Source organism: Pholis gunnellus, assembly GCF_910591455.1.
Source record: "Pholis gunnellus genome assembly, chromosome: 5".
In the NCBI taxonomy this organism is placed as follows: domain Eukaryota; kingdom Metazoa; phylum Chordata; class Actinopteri; order Perciformes; family Pholidae; genus Pholis; species Pholis gunnellus.
This window is the reverse complement of record NC_136531.1, coordinates 20469366-20487032: the sequence shown is the minus strand read 5'-3', so window position 1 is coordinate 20487032 and position 17667 is coordinate 20469366. Positions and strand designations below refer to the sequence as shown.

Below are 17667 nucleotides of genomic sequence, written 5' to 3'. Positions count from 1 at the left end.
CCCTGTGCATAGGCTGTTTATTTCTGAAACATCCATAAAGAAAAGTAACTTGTGCATGAGTAACATCTATTTACAAATATTTCTTTGAAACAGGGTGATTTAGTCTTTGTACTGTCACGTACAAGGATGAAATGTCTAAAAACAATTTACAAAAAATATCAACAAGGTACAAAGAGACGACTGGGAATGTTAAAACTGGAAAGTGCTTTGGTCCTCTGGGATCTGGAAGTTATAGCCGGCTTCAGTAGCTACAGGAACCACAGACTCATCATCTTCATTCTGAAACACAAGAGGAGAGAGGCATTACAGCATTTACCAAGTCTTAGCATGTTGTAACAATCATTTGATGGATTAAAATAGATTCTGTGGACCAGGACCAGCCAAGAAAAAGTCTATTGTGAGTAGTATTAAAGTCAGCTCATGTAAGCAACAGAAGCCTCTGGTCAGTGATTTCACCAGACAAAGCAAAAAAAACCACCCTATAAACATTAAAATTAGCATTATATGGAAGAATCAGAAACTTGCAGTAACCAGCAAACATCTAGCTCAGGCTCCTTTATTGTTGCACCACACACCACGTTTATTCTTTGGCAACAGTAAGTAGCGAGGAGTAACCACACAAACAACAACTGCCGCCCTGCCAGGTTTGACTGTTGTCATTTAATCTGTGACGCATGCATGCATGGGCACACATGAACAAAATCAACATCTGCCTCCTGTTCAATTTCGATCTATGTGAACAGCAGGGCCAAAAAACAACAACATTGTCTTCCAGTGGTGAAGCAAATTCACATCTTCGCACTTGCGAATATTGCCTTGGTAGGCGATCTTATAATTTAAAATGTAGTCACACTTCCTCTGCCGGTCTAAATTCTTTCCGTGTTTGTGTTGAAGGGAGTGGTTAGCGTCCCAGTTGTAGCAAACTATTCAATCGCACCGAGCGATATTCCTCGACAAAGTCTTGGCAAATTCAGCACATACGCATTTTGCAAAAAGAAACAAAAGCAGAGCATAACAGATAGAGAATTCTGCTTGGCTAGTCTGTTAACTAGTAACACTTACCTCTTCAGAGAAGAACCGGTCTATGATTTTAAGAGAGGACTTGTAGACAGCTTCGTTGTTATGGGACTGAAGTGCCTCAATCTTATCCAAACCGCCCAACTCCTCAATCATGACGCAGAGTTTCTCACTCTCACCAGTTTTGTAGGCCATCTGTGGAGAAAGAAAAAAATAAATCTGTGAGACTAATAGCCGAGAGATGAGCCTGTGATCGTTAATCTGTGACTGTCAAGAATCCATCCGCATTATTCAGACGATAATGTGACTGAGATTAAACTCTGCTAATCTTCCTGTTTCTTAATCTCACAGAGCCACAGTTTTAATCTCCATTTCCTCTGGACATTAAATAAATGTCTGCTGGCAGAAGAATATGTAAGAGCACTTCTAAAAGCATACTTCTCTTGAATTATTTTCTTTCTTGCAGTTCTAGGCCGTAGTCTACCATCTACTCTTAATTACTCTTTGCACGTTTGAATTTTAGTGCATTTTCCTTCACTGGCCAAAACTTCAACGCACACACGTCATAAATGTTCTCATCTCTTGGCTTACATAAAGAACGAACGACTGAATAAGTTGGATCCGAAATGTGTCTTCTTTAACATCTCATCGTAGTAGTCATTGTATCATTCTAGTGATTTGGTGTGCTTTGACATGACAGTTTTCTAAAATATGCTTTGGGAGTAGTTTACTGTACTTTAGTGCTTTACGACTAAATTGACAATGATGACGTTGACTATAATAACTGCAGATACTGTGTAATCTGATACATCACTGATGACTTAAGTATACATCGAGTGCATGTAGACTTTCATAAACACCAAGATGAATGGAGAGGCTGTGTACAGTAAGCCTCAGAGGTCTCTTGCAATGTCAGACAAGTTGGTGGTAAAAGCTACTCGACACGCAGCATTTTGACTGAACTACAGAGACAATCTTGCATTCAGCGACTCCAAAGTTCTTGACAACATACCTGTAACATATTGTAGATTGCACCCAGGATGACCACGATGATTTTGCCGTCTTTGGCTGTCAGCAGGTTGAGCAGAGGCTCCAGCACATCGCACCGGACCAGGAAGGACACTTGCTCCATCGTTCCACCACTGATGTAATTGGTGACAGCCCACACGGCCTCCTTCTGAGTCTTGTAGTCTCCCTAAACAGAGAAGACATCTGATGTTAAACTAGTAGAGACACTGAAGATATACTTAATGACCCTTCATGAAGCAGCTATATGTTCTGTCTGCTCTTGTGCTCCGACCTTTTGGAGGATCTCCACCAGCATGGGTACCAGACCAGCATTGACAACCTCCTGGATCTGGGTGTCTTTGCCAGCAGTGATATTGGACACTGTCCAAGCTGCTTCCTTCTGGATGTTGGGCTTCGGGTGACACAGCAGGATGGGGAACATCGCCAGAGCGCCTGCATCTAGGACACACTGTGTCTGCTCGTCTGTCCCGGTCACAATGTTGCCAAGTGACCGCAGGACCGGAGGCTGGGAGGTGAAGGAGAGCGAGTCAATAATCTGTAGTGTTCACGATTTAGGAATAATAAATATAGGAGGAATGACGGTGATGACAAGGAATGTGATGAGATACCTAAATCCTGTGAGTGTTATTGTCCCAATTCAGCACCATATGTCTGAAGCAGCTAACAATGCAAATCTGCACCAAAGACTTCAGCTTCTGTAACAGTAATCTGTCCTAAACTCAGGCAACACACCACAGGAGTGAACATGTGGAAGAGAAGTAATGAAAACACAAGTTCCAAAAATTCCTCAGACAGAAAGTAGTTTTCTTCAACTTTAAGGGTATAGGAAAAATACACAGGAGGATGTACGCGAAAAAGGACGTCAGTGCGGGCTGTGACCATAAAACGAGCACTTTCGGATCCAATAGAACAGGCAAATATGTTTAGCATTCATCGAACACTGTCATGAATTCAGAATCAGACTCAACAGAGCAGCTACTTTCGATGGATGACGGTCATTTCCACATACCACAATGGCGAGCTCCCCCAAGGATAGCAGCTGGACCAGGCGGGGCACCAAGCCGGCCTGCACCACCACCTCTATCCTCTCATTGGAGCCGTCGGTCAGGTAGGACACGGCCCAACAGGTGTCGGCCAGAATCTCCCTGTCGTCGAGGTGCAGGAGGCGCACCAGGGCTGGGAGCAGCTGCTGCACCGCCATCAAGGGAGGGGCCGGGTTCTTGTTGCGACACAGGTTGGACAGCGTCCAGGTGACATTGCGCAGGTAGCCCGGCTAGGAAGGTGGATTAAGAACCAAGAGTCATTTCACAACGTCAAAGTGTCAGAACATGATAGTTGTTAAGAGTCACAGATACTCGGAAAATCTATAGCTGTAAATATTTAAATGCCGTTTCTCAGTAATTTCACTTGAAACCGTCATGTTCATTTTGGACTAAAGTTCTTTATTAAATGAGAAAATATTGAGTACTTTTTATTTGTCAAATATTTCATTCACACAGGATTAAAGGAAAATGTGGTAATGTCATAGAGACTATTTTTGTTTTAATGAATACCAGAAAACATGCCATTTCGTGATATATATCGTTATCTAGAAATGAAATGACCAATATCCGGATGATCATTTTTGCCATATCGCACTACTCCAAACAATAAAACTTCAACATAAGCCCTCTCCAAACAATATCACATCAGGGTGTCCAGATATTTAGCAATCCATGAAACCAGTCAGCGACTTTGACTCTGTTTTCATATCTAGAACCTGTTTTCCGTTTGTAGTCCGAGCGCTGTTGATAAATGGTGTTTGAGCAGGCGTCGGTTGACTACAGATAAAGAGGCCATGCGGAGAGCAAACCTGGGAACCCATCGGCTGTCGCCTGACGATGATTTAGCTTTTTATCGGTTTGAAATGAGCTTGTCAAGTGGCTACTTGTGACACCTTTTTCAACCAGTGTGAACAGCAGTCCGTGTCCACTGAGTCCTAAACAGTGTGGACGTGCATGCTTGAATAGAACATAGTAAGGCTCTGCAGGGCCACAGTGCCATGTAAAAAGAAAACGTTTTTTTGATTGAAACTCACGGGAAACACAGACAGGTCAGGGGCTTCCATCAAGGCGAGGAGTGGATGGAGAACACCGTGTTTTAACACTAGGTCTCTGTAGTTGGATCCATCACCTAGATATGGGGGGGACGGGTACAGTCGGGTTACTACAATAGGGAGTTGAGCATTTCAGAGGTTCTACAGTACACCTACCAGAATATGCAAGGACTGTTTTTCATCATATGTTTTAATATACTGACTTAGAAAACAACCAATGCTGCTACTCTGGTAGACCAGTGGTTCCTTCCTATCCTGCGTGAATCACCTTTGAACATTGAACTCACTTTGTCAAAAGAAAACATTTACGATTTTAGCACACACCCTTTTACAATATAAAAGCCTGTGGAGACCAACAACACCTCCAGACAAAACAAAGGTAACATAGTAACACACAATAACAACAGATGCTCACATCACATCCATCTAGGCACAGGAACTGCACAGCATAACGTAATGGAGCATCAGAAGTGAAACAAACCCAAAGAGATGCATAATGTCGGCAGCCTACCTGCGATGTTACCCAGGGCCCAAATGGCCTGCTCGCTGATGTGCGGGTGGGGGGATGCCACCAGACTGATGAAGGCCGGGATGGCCCCACCGTCCACTACGGCAGTGGTCTGGTCTGTGGTACCTGAGGCGATGTTGGTCAGGGCCCAAGCTGCCTCAAACTGGATGGGGGGGCATTCAGATAGAGCCAGAAATCTAACAAACCTCGGGATGAGGCTGGCAGCAATGAAGCTGTCAATAGGTGGATCCTTTTCTCTGGAGAGGACTCTCCTGTACGCCAGGACAACAACAAAAAAAAAAAAGGTGGAGATTTAACAAAGGGAAAGTTTTAGCATTCTTTGAATGTCAGAGTAATGACTAGGGCGGGGAGATCATGTTGAACAAGTTTGGGAACAAACTGATTTTCAACTTTTTGAATCAATAGCAACAAGCAAATCTACAAAAGAATATGCTTGAAACTTGGTGTTATGGACACCTTTGTCATAATTTGGGAATAATACATGGGATAGATAGTGTTGCAGTTGAGGAAAGACGGCTGTATGATTCTGCCAACCAGTCAATTTGCAGTTGACATTCATGTCTGTCCCAAATGTCTTCACTTTATCATATTAGACATTTGCGTGAGAGTGTCATAATCAGCATATGAATTCTTGAGTTATGGGCAAACACATGCTTTATGTGGCCACAGTGGCATTGACCTCTGACCATCAAATTCTAATCAGATCGTCCTTGAGTCTAGGTGGACATTTGTGCCAGATTTAATTAAATTCCATACAGGCGTTGTGAGATATTGCGCTTACTAGAATGGACCGGACGGACGGTCAACCCAAAAACATAATGCCTCCGGCCATCGCTGGCCAGTCACTGGTCATCTTCAAGGATTTGTTATTGTCATACAACACAGGATTGCATGAAATGCAATTGTAGCCCTTTTTTTTAGCATGTCAAAACTGGTCGGTCGAGGTCCTTTGAAGTGATTTTACCTGGCTACCTGCGTGGCCTGCAGCTGATGTTCTAGACTCTGGCTGTTTACTCCTCCTACAATCTCCTCCAAAGACCAGTACTGAGGAGGCTGGGGAAACAGGGAAAGAAGCAAGTTATCTATCTGAACAGTACACCCGGGTTATAAATAACCCCCAACATGCACTGGGACATGCTTGGTATATGTTTAGGTCAGGGTTACGGGATCAGGACAATGCAGCTCAATCGTAAACAAACAAAAAAGAAAACATGTTGACCTAATACTTGCTGGTTGTTGAGACTAGCTGGTGCTAAATGAGGGAAAAGCTTCACACTGTTATCATTGGGTAGACATTTGACACCAGCTTTCTCATTGACCTTTGGCCACAAACAGAGCGGGCCTACTTTGATCAGCCTTTAAGGTTCAACTTGACTAGACTGATTATCTGAGGGTATCGTTAGGTATGGAGGCTGTTGTAACTCAAGCAGATGTAAGACATGGAAAACACATGGAAAACAGTTATGCATCATGTTTACTCTTCCCAGCCAACCCCGGTAACTAGTGTATGAAAGGGGTAGCTGACACAGACGAGCTGCTGTCTACCTGCTGTCTGTCTGTCTGTCTACCTGCTGTCTCTGTCTACCTGTGCGTTGGGGTCGTTCTCATGGAGAGGAGAGGTCAGCTCATCCAGGAGGCTCTGAACGTTTCTCCTCTTCAGGATCTGATCATCCTTCTTTGCTTTTCGTAGCTCCACATTGACTTCAGCTCTTCTTCGTCTGAGCTCCTGAAGAAGTGAAACCCCATACAATCACAAGACGCCATTTATGACGATTAGCTATCGCGGACGTACGTGATTAATGTTATACTGTTATGTTATGCTGTTACTTGCAGAACTTACGTTAACATCTTTCCCTTTGTTTTTGAACTGGGTGAGACGATCTCCGTTGTCGTTGCCGGCTGACATTACTGAATGTTGATGAAGACAATCGATTCCAGTTGACTTGTTGAAGACGCTCCCTGTTTAAAGATAATAATTTAAAAGAAAACCAACGGTCGTAGCAACGGCTGCTTTCACTACATTCTGTGTTAGCTAGCTAGCCGGTGAATTAGCTAACGCTAGCAGTTAACCAGCCGCTTGTCTCTAGGCCAAGCCAGTTATCTAACACCATGTGGCAGATATTCAGATATTCAGAAGAGTAACGAAAATACACTCAAATTATAAGCAATAACCTAAACTCTTAATGCAACTATAACGTACATGTGGCCAACAGCGTGTGCGGCGTACTTACCTTAGGTTTCTCGTAATATTTTTTTATTATCGACATGACGTCATTTATATACCACCCTGTTTTCCTGAGTTTTGATTGGTCAGTCGGGTACAAGCACCGCCCCATGGTAAAAAAAATGCTTCAACCAACAAAGACGTTGTCAAAGGCAACCGCGAACATTGGTATCGCGAGATGTAAAAAAACACATCTTCGTGTGTTGGGTGGATTTCATTGTGGACCATTGCAGCCATATCTGAAATACATATTGTGTCGTAGGTAACATTTACCCTAAATAACAATGTGTAATTCAATGTTAGATGCGAATATACATGCTCTACCCGCTGATTATGAGATGACACGTCTTCTTTATAAGGGTTGTTTTCCCTTTATAGCCACGTATTGACCCAGTGGCCTAATGGATAAGGCATCAGCCTCCGGAGCTGGGGATTGTGGGTTCGAGTCCCATCTGGGTCGCATTTACCTCCTTTTCAGTGCTTATGTATACTTCGCAACACAATGGTGATGATATTAGCATTGTCTTGGTAATTACGGAAATAATACATTGGTCCATAGTGAACAATCTCAGTAAAAACAGCTAATCTAAAGCTTCGTGTTCTGCAATAAAGTTAAATTGTATTTTCTGTAGCCAGAATACAAAAAATGTAATTTACAAAAAATGCAAATGATAGATAGATATATACTTTATTCATCCTGCAAAGGGAAATTGGTTCGCTACAGCAGAAAAAAACATACAAGCAATCAAAGTGACAGAGTAAAAAAAAAAAGGTAAAAGTATAAAAGATGCACAGTATATACAATAAAATAGAATAGTATTAATTTAACTAGCTAGATAAACTAAACAGTAATGCAAAGACAGTTATAGCGATGTTGTAGTCAAGTGAATGATGATTTGGCCAGCGGTTTGGCCAGAGGTGATTTATTATAGAGTCTTATAGCAGAGGGCAGGAATATTCTCCTGTATCTGTTCTTGTGACAGTGGAGCTGGATCATTCTTGGAGAAAGTGCTCATTCGACTCATTCCCTTCTTGTACACAGCGTTGATGTTGGTCTTCCAGTTCAGTCTGCTGTCGATGGAGACACCCAGTAACTTGTACTCCTCCACCATGTCCACGTCCTCTCCCAGAACTCTTAGCGGTTGTGGAGCCGTCGTCTTCCTCTTGAAGTTGACCACCATCTCTCTGGTCTTGGACCACCCGACCACTCCAGAGTCATCAGAGAACTTCTGCAGATGGCATGACTTACGGCAGTGGTGTACAAGGTGAACAGGAAGGGAGACAGAACAGTTCTCTGTGGGGCTCCAGTACCACTGACCACCGTATCAGACAGCACACGGCCCAGTCGGACCAACTGTGGTCTGCCTGTGAGGTAGTCAGTGATCCAGGTGGACCCGCAGCTTCTCACTCAGCAGCAGTGGTTGGACGGTGTTGAATGCACTGGAGAAATCAAATAAAGTGATTCTCACAGAGCCACCGGTTCAGTCTAGGTGTGACTAGATCGTTGCAGCAGGTAGATGATGGCGTCGTCCACTCCCACATGAGGCTGGTATGCAAATTGAAGCGTGTCCAGTGAGGTGGGCCAAGACCAGCCTCTCCAGCGCCTTCATCACCTGAGATGTGAGGGCAGCCCACAAAAGCACACAAACTGCCATACTGAATGAATAAGCAACATGATGGTCTCTGCATAACCTCACTCAAGCCTTTCTGAAAAAGTGAAGAGCAGAGCAGCAGAAATGAATGAGAGGACTCTGCTGTGCCTCATGATGGTTTGCTGAAAATGGGAAGTTCTGTAGTTACCGGAAGTGAGAATATAACATGATTTCTGATTTTATTCTGATTTGAGGAATTCAATGATGTGCTACAGTCCCTCACTGTGACCACCAGAGGGCAGTAAAGACTCGTGATTAAATACAATTACATTTGAATAATCTTCACTTAAGTCCAGCATGAAGCTCGGCTAGCACTGTACATCACTGCCAAAACTCACCATACATTCTCTAGCATTAGCCAGCTCAGCTACCACGTCTGTCATATGACCCTCCACAGGTGACACGTGACCTGAGAGCATTTAGCAGTATTTTAGAATAATTGGCCCTCCAGTGGTCACAGTGAGGAACTGCAGCAAAACGTTAAATTCGTCCAACCAGCGTTCAAGCAGAACTGATAGCAAGCATTTCCACTTCCGGTAAATCATTTCAAACTAAAATGATCAAAGTGACGAAATCCTAAAGTATAGTAAACACATTCAGGTCAACCGTCATCTCAGTCAGCCTCTCTGTAGTAGTGTTTACTTTTCTGTTTTTTTCTTTATTATCTTTCTTCTATATATCTTCACAATGTTACACTGTTGAATACTGAAGATGCAGTAATATTTAATCATACTTGTATTTTTTACGAGTGTTCAAATACATGTTTTTATTCATACAATGAAGAATAACAAACTGACTCATTTCAGGTGAATTCGGGATCTTATCGGATTGCTTTAAGAATATGCTAATTTTCTTAAAGCAATCTAATTTAACGATGTGTTGCAGTTCCTCGTTGTGGCCGTTAGAGGGCAGTGAAGCCACGTTTATATTGAATACACTGGCAGACTACACCGTCACCTCAAGGTGCGCTAAAGTTACTAGAGAAGTTGCTAGTATCACTTATCCTGAAGTTGAGTGTGTGTAACGCTGTCCAGCAAGTTGTCTAAAAAAAAAGCAAAGCAAGAAAACCATCAGAAGATTTTGATGATTAGACATACCAGAAGAGAAACTCACACTTTACATAAATCCTACTTGGTAAACAAAAGAGAATACTTACACAGAACCGTATATTTCCCCTCCCATATTGTAAAACGCTTTGGCAGCATAGAATCCATTTATGAATGAAAGGAGTGTCATGTCAAAGTGTTTACTTCTGTTTTAGGGACGTCCCACCGTCCCCCTCATCGCATGTCATTCCTGAGCCGCTCGTATAAAAATCCCAGGAATCCCGTTTCTGTAGCAGACCTTTGAGTGTGTCCACACTGATCATCTAGGATGACCGGGATTATTCTGTTTCTCTTGTTTCTAGGGTTTCCTCTTGACAAGGCAGAGGAGCATGCTGTCAATGGTGAGTGTACTCTTTTTTTATTTGTAGTTATGTACATTTTTATGTGTTGAAGAAAAACGTTTATTTTTTCTTCTATGCGCTCACTTGTTGCCTTCTTTTAATGAGGTCTATTTATTCAACAAATATCATTTCACAGCAACATGCTCTGTTGTGATTTATATATTTTGGTATTTACTGTTCAACTGTGAGGCGATCTGTAGCTTTGGATCTCACCAACACAATATCCCTTACATCAGAATTATTCTGGTGTTTGTCAAAAAATATATAGATTCAAATTAAAACTACAAAAAATGTGAACGATTCTGAGGAAAGTTGTGTCTGCATGATTCCCATGAGGAAATATTACATCTCAGAACAAGTATGTGATTTTGATAAAATGCTAAGTGAATAAATAGTTGGCAGCATTTCATAACTTTGATGGATTGGAGTTCATTATAAAATCTATCTGAGCTGTAGATTCAGCGAGTGTCATCTTCTCGAGTAAGTTCTCAGGATCAAAGTTCCTGATAAACCTCCAGTTAAGGTACTAATACTTTATTAATTAAGCTGAATAAAACCCTAAATATGATGTTTTTAAGGAACGTCATTTAATTGAAATAAAACCATTGTTGTATTTTACTGTAGAAGCAAAGGGGCTTAGATATCACATTAACACACCAAATCGAATAGAAGGAAATGTCTAACTGAAGTACAACCTTTTGTTTGTGTCAACCCAGAGCTGTACACTCTGATAGAAAAGGGTCAAACCAGCTTTGGTGATCCGGCTCCAAACAACCAGAGCTGGGTGGTGGTCAAAGAGCCCTCCCTGCCCATCAATGAGCTTCTAGAGAAGAACAGCAAGACCGGCGAGTCCAAGTTCACCCTGCATCCTCTACCCTCTGCCGTCTGGCCGAAGCACAGTGACCTGGCCCCCATCCATCGCCACCATGGCCCCCACAACAAGAGCAAAAAGGCCCCCAAGAGCGACCGTCTGGTGGAGCACAACAGCGAGAAAACCCGAGGAGAAGTTGCTGGACTGCTCCCCAAAACCCCGCTGAGTGGAGCCACAGCCGCCGTCACCGACCGCACTGTGCAGAAAACCCATCAGGAGACCCAGTCCAACGTCAGTCCTCCTCAGCAGGGTGAACCAGATGGACACCCCAACTCCAGATCCAGGGGTCCATCCCTCACACAGCCTCAGACGCAGCCGCACCACCCGGCCCCTTCCCCGCGCAGAGATCCCCCCAACCGACGACTGGACCCCGAGGAGAACCGGCCAGGGAAGTCCAGTCTCTATCAGTCTGGTATCGGCGCAGCGACCCGGAACAACAGCCGCCCGCCAGTCGTCTTCAACCGGCGCTCCTCCAGCCTGCTTTACCAGTTTGACATCCTGAGGCGAGGTACGGGAAGATTTGTGTCCTGACCATGTACATCGATACAGGGTTGTCCACACATACAGCAGCATCTTTGATTGTTATACTTAATTGAGCTTGAGCTTTATCCGTTTTTTTAAACTCCCCTTTTGAGATTATTTCAAAAGATTGAAATTATGTAAGAGTTTAGCCATCTGGGAAACTATTATTTATGTTCAAAATCCCTGTATTTATTACCAGTAATATTATATTACCCCCCCCCACAGTGACAAATAACTTAAACCAAACACAAAACCGTTGTATTAGTCACTGAATGAAACCACAAACTGTAAAATAAGACAACTCAGTCAGTTTTCCGTGGGGTCAGATCAGTAAAGATGTGATTCAATGAGCCGTTCAAATTTGGCTAAAATGTCACATGCAGGCTCATTTTAATATATCTGAGTATCTCCACTCTCTAGCTTGAATGCTAGAGAGCAGATTCCGAGGGGGCGTTAAAGAGACAGGCACTAAAACGGAGCGTTTCAGAACACAGGAATATTCAGACAGACAGTGTGAGAACAATTATGTGTTTTTTTTATCATTAAAGCATGTAAACATGTTCTAGTGGAAACCTAAAATACAAGTATGGACATGAAATTTAGCACGATATGTCCCCTTTAACCTTTTCTAATGTAAAATGTATCTCCTGCAAAGTTAAAAGAGGCCCATCTTAACATTTGACCACAAAAAGGGCAAGTCTAGACGAAACTACAAATTTAACAAAACGTCTTTGAACAAAAAGGAAACAAGTGCTCAAAGGCCAAATGTGTTGGTGCATCCTGGTGGCCTATAGGTTTAACAAACTGTCCATGTTTTTGCAAGGCCCCCTGGGTTAAGTCTGGCCGAGGATCTTTGTTGCATGTCGTCGCTCATCTCTGTTCCCACATTTCCCGTCACTCTCCACGGTCTCCTGTCTAATAGAAGGCTACAAAATACCACCTCACGAACCGCCTAAAAGAAGACATATTCGTTTTTACCTTTGTGGGAATGAGTCATGCAGTGATATCATGTACGCTAGAGTTCATAGAGTTCACTCAGACAGTGATAAAGACAGTGATGGTTTGAACCTTTCCACTGTTAGTTAGTGAACATCCTCCGCCACTAATTACAACCTCTTCCCCTTAAATCTGGCTGTCAGTGTTTCCCTTTGTGTGCAATGAGGTGGCAACGAAACTAAAGCAAAGCCAGTGAGAAGGTCCTGATATTGTGATTAAGATGGAAAACGTGTCTCTCACACACACACACACACACACTCACACACACACACACATGCACACGGCCTCCTCCAGTCCCATGTCGAGGAACCTGGGTTTTGTAATGACACCCTTGTTCTTTTCTAATGCTGCTGGAATGAGATTGTGGCAGCAGACTGTCCCTCATTCACTCATCCCTCCATCCTGTCGTCTGCTTGTCTTCTTCTCCGCAGAGTCCGACTTCACGCATGATGCCTTCTGCATGAGCGAGTGCAGGAAGGAGAAGGAGGAGAGAGAGTATTACTGCTACAGTGAGTTTGGTACGTATCCAGCCTGAGACCAAGATAGTGCTTTTGTCACAAAGTTAAGTAAAATAGCTTAAGAAGGTCCACAAAGGTCAAATAATTAACATGCCTGACCATTTTGAATACATCCCTGGCTTTATGGAGGTAGAGATTAACTACCTGATCACTATCTACTGCTTAAAGGGAGAGTTTTGATAGTAAACTACTGTATGTAGCCAACAGCTGTGGCAGCAAAACGTTCATTTTGAGACTATAAGTAACAGTTTAAAGAATTATTTCAACATTTCTGAATTAGGAAGATTGATACCACCCTCATGTAAAGGCCTATACAATAAGTATGAAGCTACAACCAGCAGCCGGTTATCTTAGCTTAGCATTAAGACTGCAAACAGGAGGAAACAGCTAGCCTGGCGCTGTCCAGATGCAACATAAATCCGACTACCAGCATGTGTAAAGTTCACTAATCAACTAACTCGTTACATATTGTTTGTATAATGTGATTTTGTTACTTTTGGACAGAGACAGGCTAGCTGTTTCCCCATTTTCAGCCTTTGTGCTAAGCTAAGCTAAATAAAATACACAAACAATTGTTTGCACAAAACATACAGATGTGCATATACTGAATGTATGTGTGACGTTGTTGTATTTAATGTTTGTCATGTCCCTTTAACAGCTGTCAACGGGATAGTTCACGACATCGATGTGTTGCGTAAAGGAATACGCCTCATTACACTGATGGTGAGCAGCGACGGCTTCTACAAGATGAGTCGTCTCTATGTGACCCCGGACAGCTTTTTCTTCAAAGTTCACCTTCTGGTCCTGGACACCTACAAGTGCAGCAAGCCCTGCCCTGACATCAAGCTCGGTGAGTGGAGCGCAACAAATGAAACTCTATAAACTGTGAAAGTGTATCCCTCAACTATATTATGTTGTTATTCATTTAGAGCAGGGGTGTCAAACTCATTGTCGCTCTGGGGCCACATCAGCATCATGGTTGCCCCCAAAGGGCCGGTTGTCGGCGGGGGGGGGGGGGGGGGGGGGGGGGGGGGGGGTGCTGCTCCTTCTTCGTCGGCGGGGAGGGGGGCTGCTGCTGCTGCTGCTGCCACATACGCTGGTGGAGGTGTGCGGATCGGGGAGGAGCTCCGCCGTGCTCGATACAACGGATATTTGTAAATTGTCCGACTTTTACATTTTTCTTTTTTGCTGGCGGATTCGCGGGCCACATAAAATGACGTGGCGGGCCGGATCCGGCCCGCGGGCCGTATGTTTGACACCCCTGATTTAGAGGTTTATTAAAGAATAAAAGACTGAAGATCAGATTTAAGAGAAGAAATTAAGACCCATGAATTAAGAAGTTTCCATCAACGTATTCTTGAATGGGATGTGGGAACTCTATTTTCCTGAGATCAGCAGAAGCAGTGACATCCACTTTGTTTAGTGCAAACATAAACAATGCTCCAGTGTGCACGTCATTTCAACATTTACCCCATTCGTTCCCAAGGGACCAGATACATCATGATGGGCCAGATCTACCACCGGAGGCGCCACTTTCCCAGTGACCTCCTGAACCTACTCGGGGGCAAAGTGAAGCCCGGAGACGGCCTCCTGCGAAGCAACAACTACGTCAAGAGGTTCAACAAGCGGAGGCACCAGAAGGCCCTGGAGGCCACCCGCTCCAGGTGTAGGTGAACCAAAGATAAGACTGTCGCCCCCTGCTGCAGGGGCAGAGACATTGCAGCTCACCTGAAGCGATCATAAGCAGCCCCTCAGTATTGTGCAAGATGGAAGACATTTTGCAGAAGGCATGGATTTATTTTCACATGGACTGCTATGACGTATCCAAACCCGGGTTCATATTTTTTTTTTACTCCTCTGTAAAGTTCCTGAAGCACGGACTTGTGGTCTCTTTGATATAAAACACAAGCAGCTTCAATTAAATGGATTTCGCACCATCATTTTGTAACGTTTGGGGCATCACACAAGGGTGTCCCCACTATCATGTCCTCAAAATAGCAGCTCCACATTCATCCATGGCTGGTTCATGAAGTCCCTACATTGAAAAGGTATACAATTGGCTCACTTTTAAAAGGGAATTTGGCTCATCTGAAGAACATGAAGCCACAAAATGAGTTTATAGAATGGGTATTATTTTGTCATATTGCATCAGCAGTCGCATGGGCGTGTTTCTGTTTTATCCGTGTGCGCGTAGCAAGCCAGCCTCTTCCTGCTGAGTCAGATCCAGCCTCTGTATTCCCACTATAATCCAAGCACACATTTGAACATGCATACAGATAAGGTAATTGGTTTATTGTTGTTTTTCTTGCTGGGGCGGTAGCGTCTTAAAGCATGCTCCCATATTTAACAATTGAGTTTGAGAAAACAACACTTCAACAGGACACTGAAGAGAAACTTGTTTAGCATACAAACACATATTGTCAGTTGCATAGTACATTTTATGCAGGAACCTTGGATCTCATTGTACAAATCCCACATTTCAGTCCCGTTGATTCCTTTGATTAAACAATGCTTCTAAATTGATGTGAATGCAAAATGTTGAATAGCACCCAATACTATTGTTTTGTAACTCTCGACCCCCCCTGCATGTTGTCACTGTGGTTGTTATTGGTGAGCAGGAAATGCACTATTATTGTTACAAGGACCAGAGGGAGGGAATGAAGGGCCTGAAAAAGCAGCGACAAACCCCAGTGGAGGAGGAGGAGAAAGGGGGAGAGACAGCACACTGGACCTTTGCTTGTCATGAGAACGGCTTATTTTTTCTAACTTTAATTATGTGTCCACGATAAAATATCTGCTCGAGTAGACTGGGACATCAAAAGGGGCCCTGGTGAATGAGGGGGGGGGGGGGTGTGTTGTTCTAGGGACTAAGCCATAAATCTAATCGCAGGAATCTGATCCTCTCCGCACCTGGACTTGGAGAAGTGCCTCCGTCACAGCTCCTCTTTGGGATGGCTCTTGTTTTCTTGCTTACACACAAACACGTCCTCCTCTGGGAGGGCCAAAGCTCAAAAAGAGGGGTATTTAAAGTATTTTAGGCAGGATGAGAGAAAGAGAGAGACGTGGGCAAGGTGGAGGAGAAATAAATATGGTTATGTAAGATGACACAGGGAGGGGATTTAGGCAGGAGAGGGGCATGTTGGGTCTGTCTTTCTAAAGGGATAGCTTCTTATTTAATCAGAGATCTCTGGCTTGATCGTAGTTCGACCCTGAGTTCACGAAAGGGAAAACTTGCACTGAACGCTTACTTTGCTTCCCCATACATGAACCCAATAAAAATGTGTATTTGTTTTGTGCTCAACGACCCCGTGAGGAATTTATTTGTCTTTAAACCAACTCATGCTATCACATACATCTGCCCACTGACCGAAACATTGTTCCTCATTATCTTTCCCAGTGATTGTATGGGAAGGAGCCCCCAAAGTCAGTCACTCTAATTAGAGTTCAACAACCACGGTCTCTGTCTGGCCTCCGGGATGAGAGACCAACTTGAGAACTTGGACGCCGAGGCAGGCAGGGCTAAGCCTCTTTTCTCCCCCTCCGTCCGTCTGTCAGCTCGGGCCGGTCGGTTCCCAGGCTGGAGGAAGCCTCTATCTGGGATCAGCGCTGGAGGGAACAGATGCAGGCGGGCAGGAAACAGGAGCCTGCTCCACATCTTGGCTACTATCGCAGCGGGAGGACATTCCTCATTGCAGAGGATGTAAAGGAGGAGGAGGGAGAGAGAGAAAGCGGGTTGGAGAGGAGAGGGAGGTGGGAATATCACACAGCTTCCTGTGTGATAGCCCCCAAGCCACAAGGGGGGAGTGAGAGAAAGAGACGAGGGCGGTGGATTGAAACCACATCTGCGGCGCTCGCAGCGTCCACACGAGCCTCTGGATTCATTTAGCGGTTTGAGTGTGTGGGGGGGGTTACGAGAGGGAGGTGTGTGTGGGAGGAGAGCGAAAGGTCGACCTTTTGTGTGTCATGTTGGTAATTTGATCACAGGAAGAGTTTGTCTGAGTGTGCTGGAGGTCATGACCTTGTCCAGATAATTGACCCGAGTTAAGAAGGGGATTGAAGTTGCCGCGTAGGGCCGGATTAATTCTCGAAGAGGCCCTGGGGGGAAAATGAGCGGTGGGCCCTCTGTTTCTCCCACTATCTGTGCGTTGTTGGTAGTAATTAGTTTGTTGTGACTTGATTAATTTATTGAGCCAATTTATTTGGTAGCATACACTGTGTAAACATCGTCTTATGTATAAACTACATACATGAACATAAATATCCATGTATGTATACACTACCGTTCAAAAGTTTGGGGTCACCCAGACAATTTCGTGTCAATTTTCAGTTTCTTCGCAATTTCTCGCATGGAATAGCTTCATTTCTAAGAACAAGAATAGACTGGCGAGTTTCACATGAAAGTGCTCTTTTTCTGGCCATGTTGAGAGTATAATCGAACCCACAAATGTGATGCTCCAGATACTCAACTAGCTCAAAGGAAGGCCAGTTTTATAGCTTCTCTCACCAGCATAACTGTTTTCAGCTGTGCTAACATATTTGCACAAGGGTTTTCTAATCATCAATTAGTCTTCTAAGGCGATTAGAACACTGGAGTGATAGTTGCTGGAAATGGGCCTCTATACACCTATGTAGATATTTCATTAAAAACCAGACGTCATAGTCATTAACCACATTAACAATGTATAGAGTGTATTTCTGATTAATTTAATGTTATCTTCATTGAAAGAAACAGTGCTTTTCTTTGAGAAATAAGGACATTTCTAAGTG

The 17667-nt window shown here is 43.8% G+C and overlaps 2 protein-coding genes across 2 annotated transcripts; one reads left to right on the top strand and one right to left on the bottom strand.

The window, feature by feature from the left end:
• On the bottom strand, positions 1 to 6873 carry LOC306695514 (importin subunit alpha-1-like). The gene is made up of 10 exons (XM_079158770.1): positions 6511 to 6873; positions 6256 to 6396; positions 5635 to 5723; positions 4653 to 4921; positions 4124 to 4218; positions 3056 to 3319; positions 2318 to 2551; positions 2030 to 2212; positions 1063 to 1212; positions 1 to 279 (listed from the first exon to the last, which is right to left on the bottom strand). Exons 1-10 carry the CDS (start codon positions 6574 to 6576, stop codon positions 190 to 192), a joined length of 1581 nt encoding a protein of 526 aa, XP_079014896.1. The 5' UTR covers positions 6577 to 6873; the 3' UTR covers positions 1 to 189.
• Positions 6874 to 8134: 1261 nt separating this feature from the next.
• LOC306696566 (UPF0450 protein C17orf58 homolog) lies at positions 8135 to 15720 on the top strand (the record flags this gene model as incomplete). Its single annotated transcript, XM_079160222.1, has 6 exons — positions 8135 to 8159; positions 9955 to 9993; positions 10710 to 11372; positions 12814 to 12900; positions 13559 to 13750; positions 14387 to 15720. 6 exons carry the CDS (start codon positions 8135 to 8137, stop codon positions 14572 to 14574), a joined length of 1194 nt encoding a protein of 397 aa, XP_079016348.1. The 3' UTR covers positions 14575 to 15720.
• Between the last annotated feature and the right edge of the window lie 1947 nt (positions 15721 to 17667).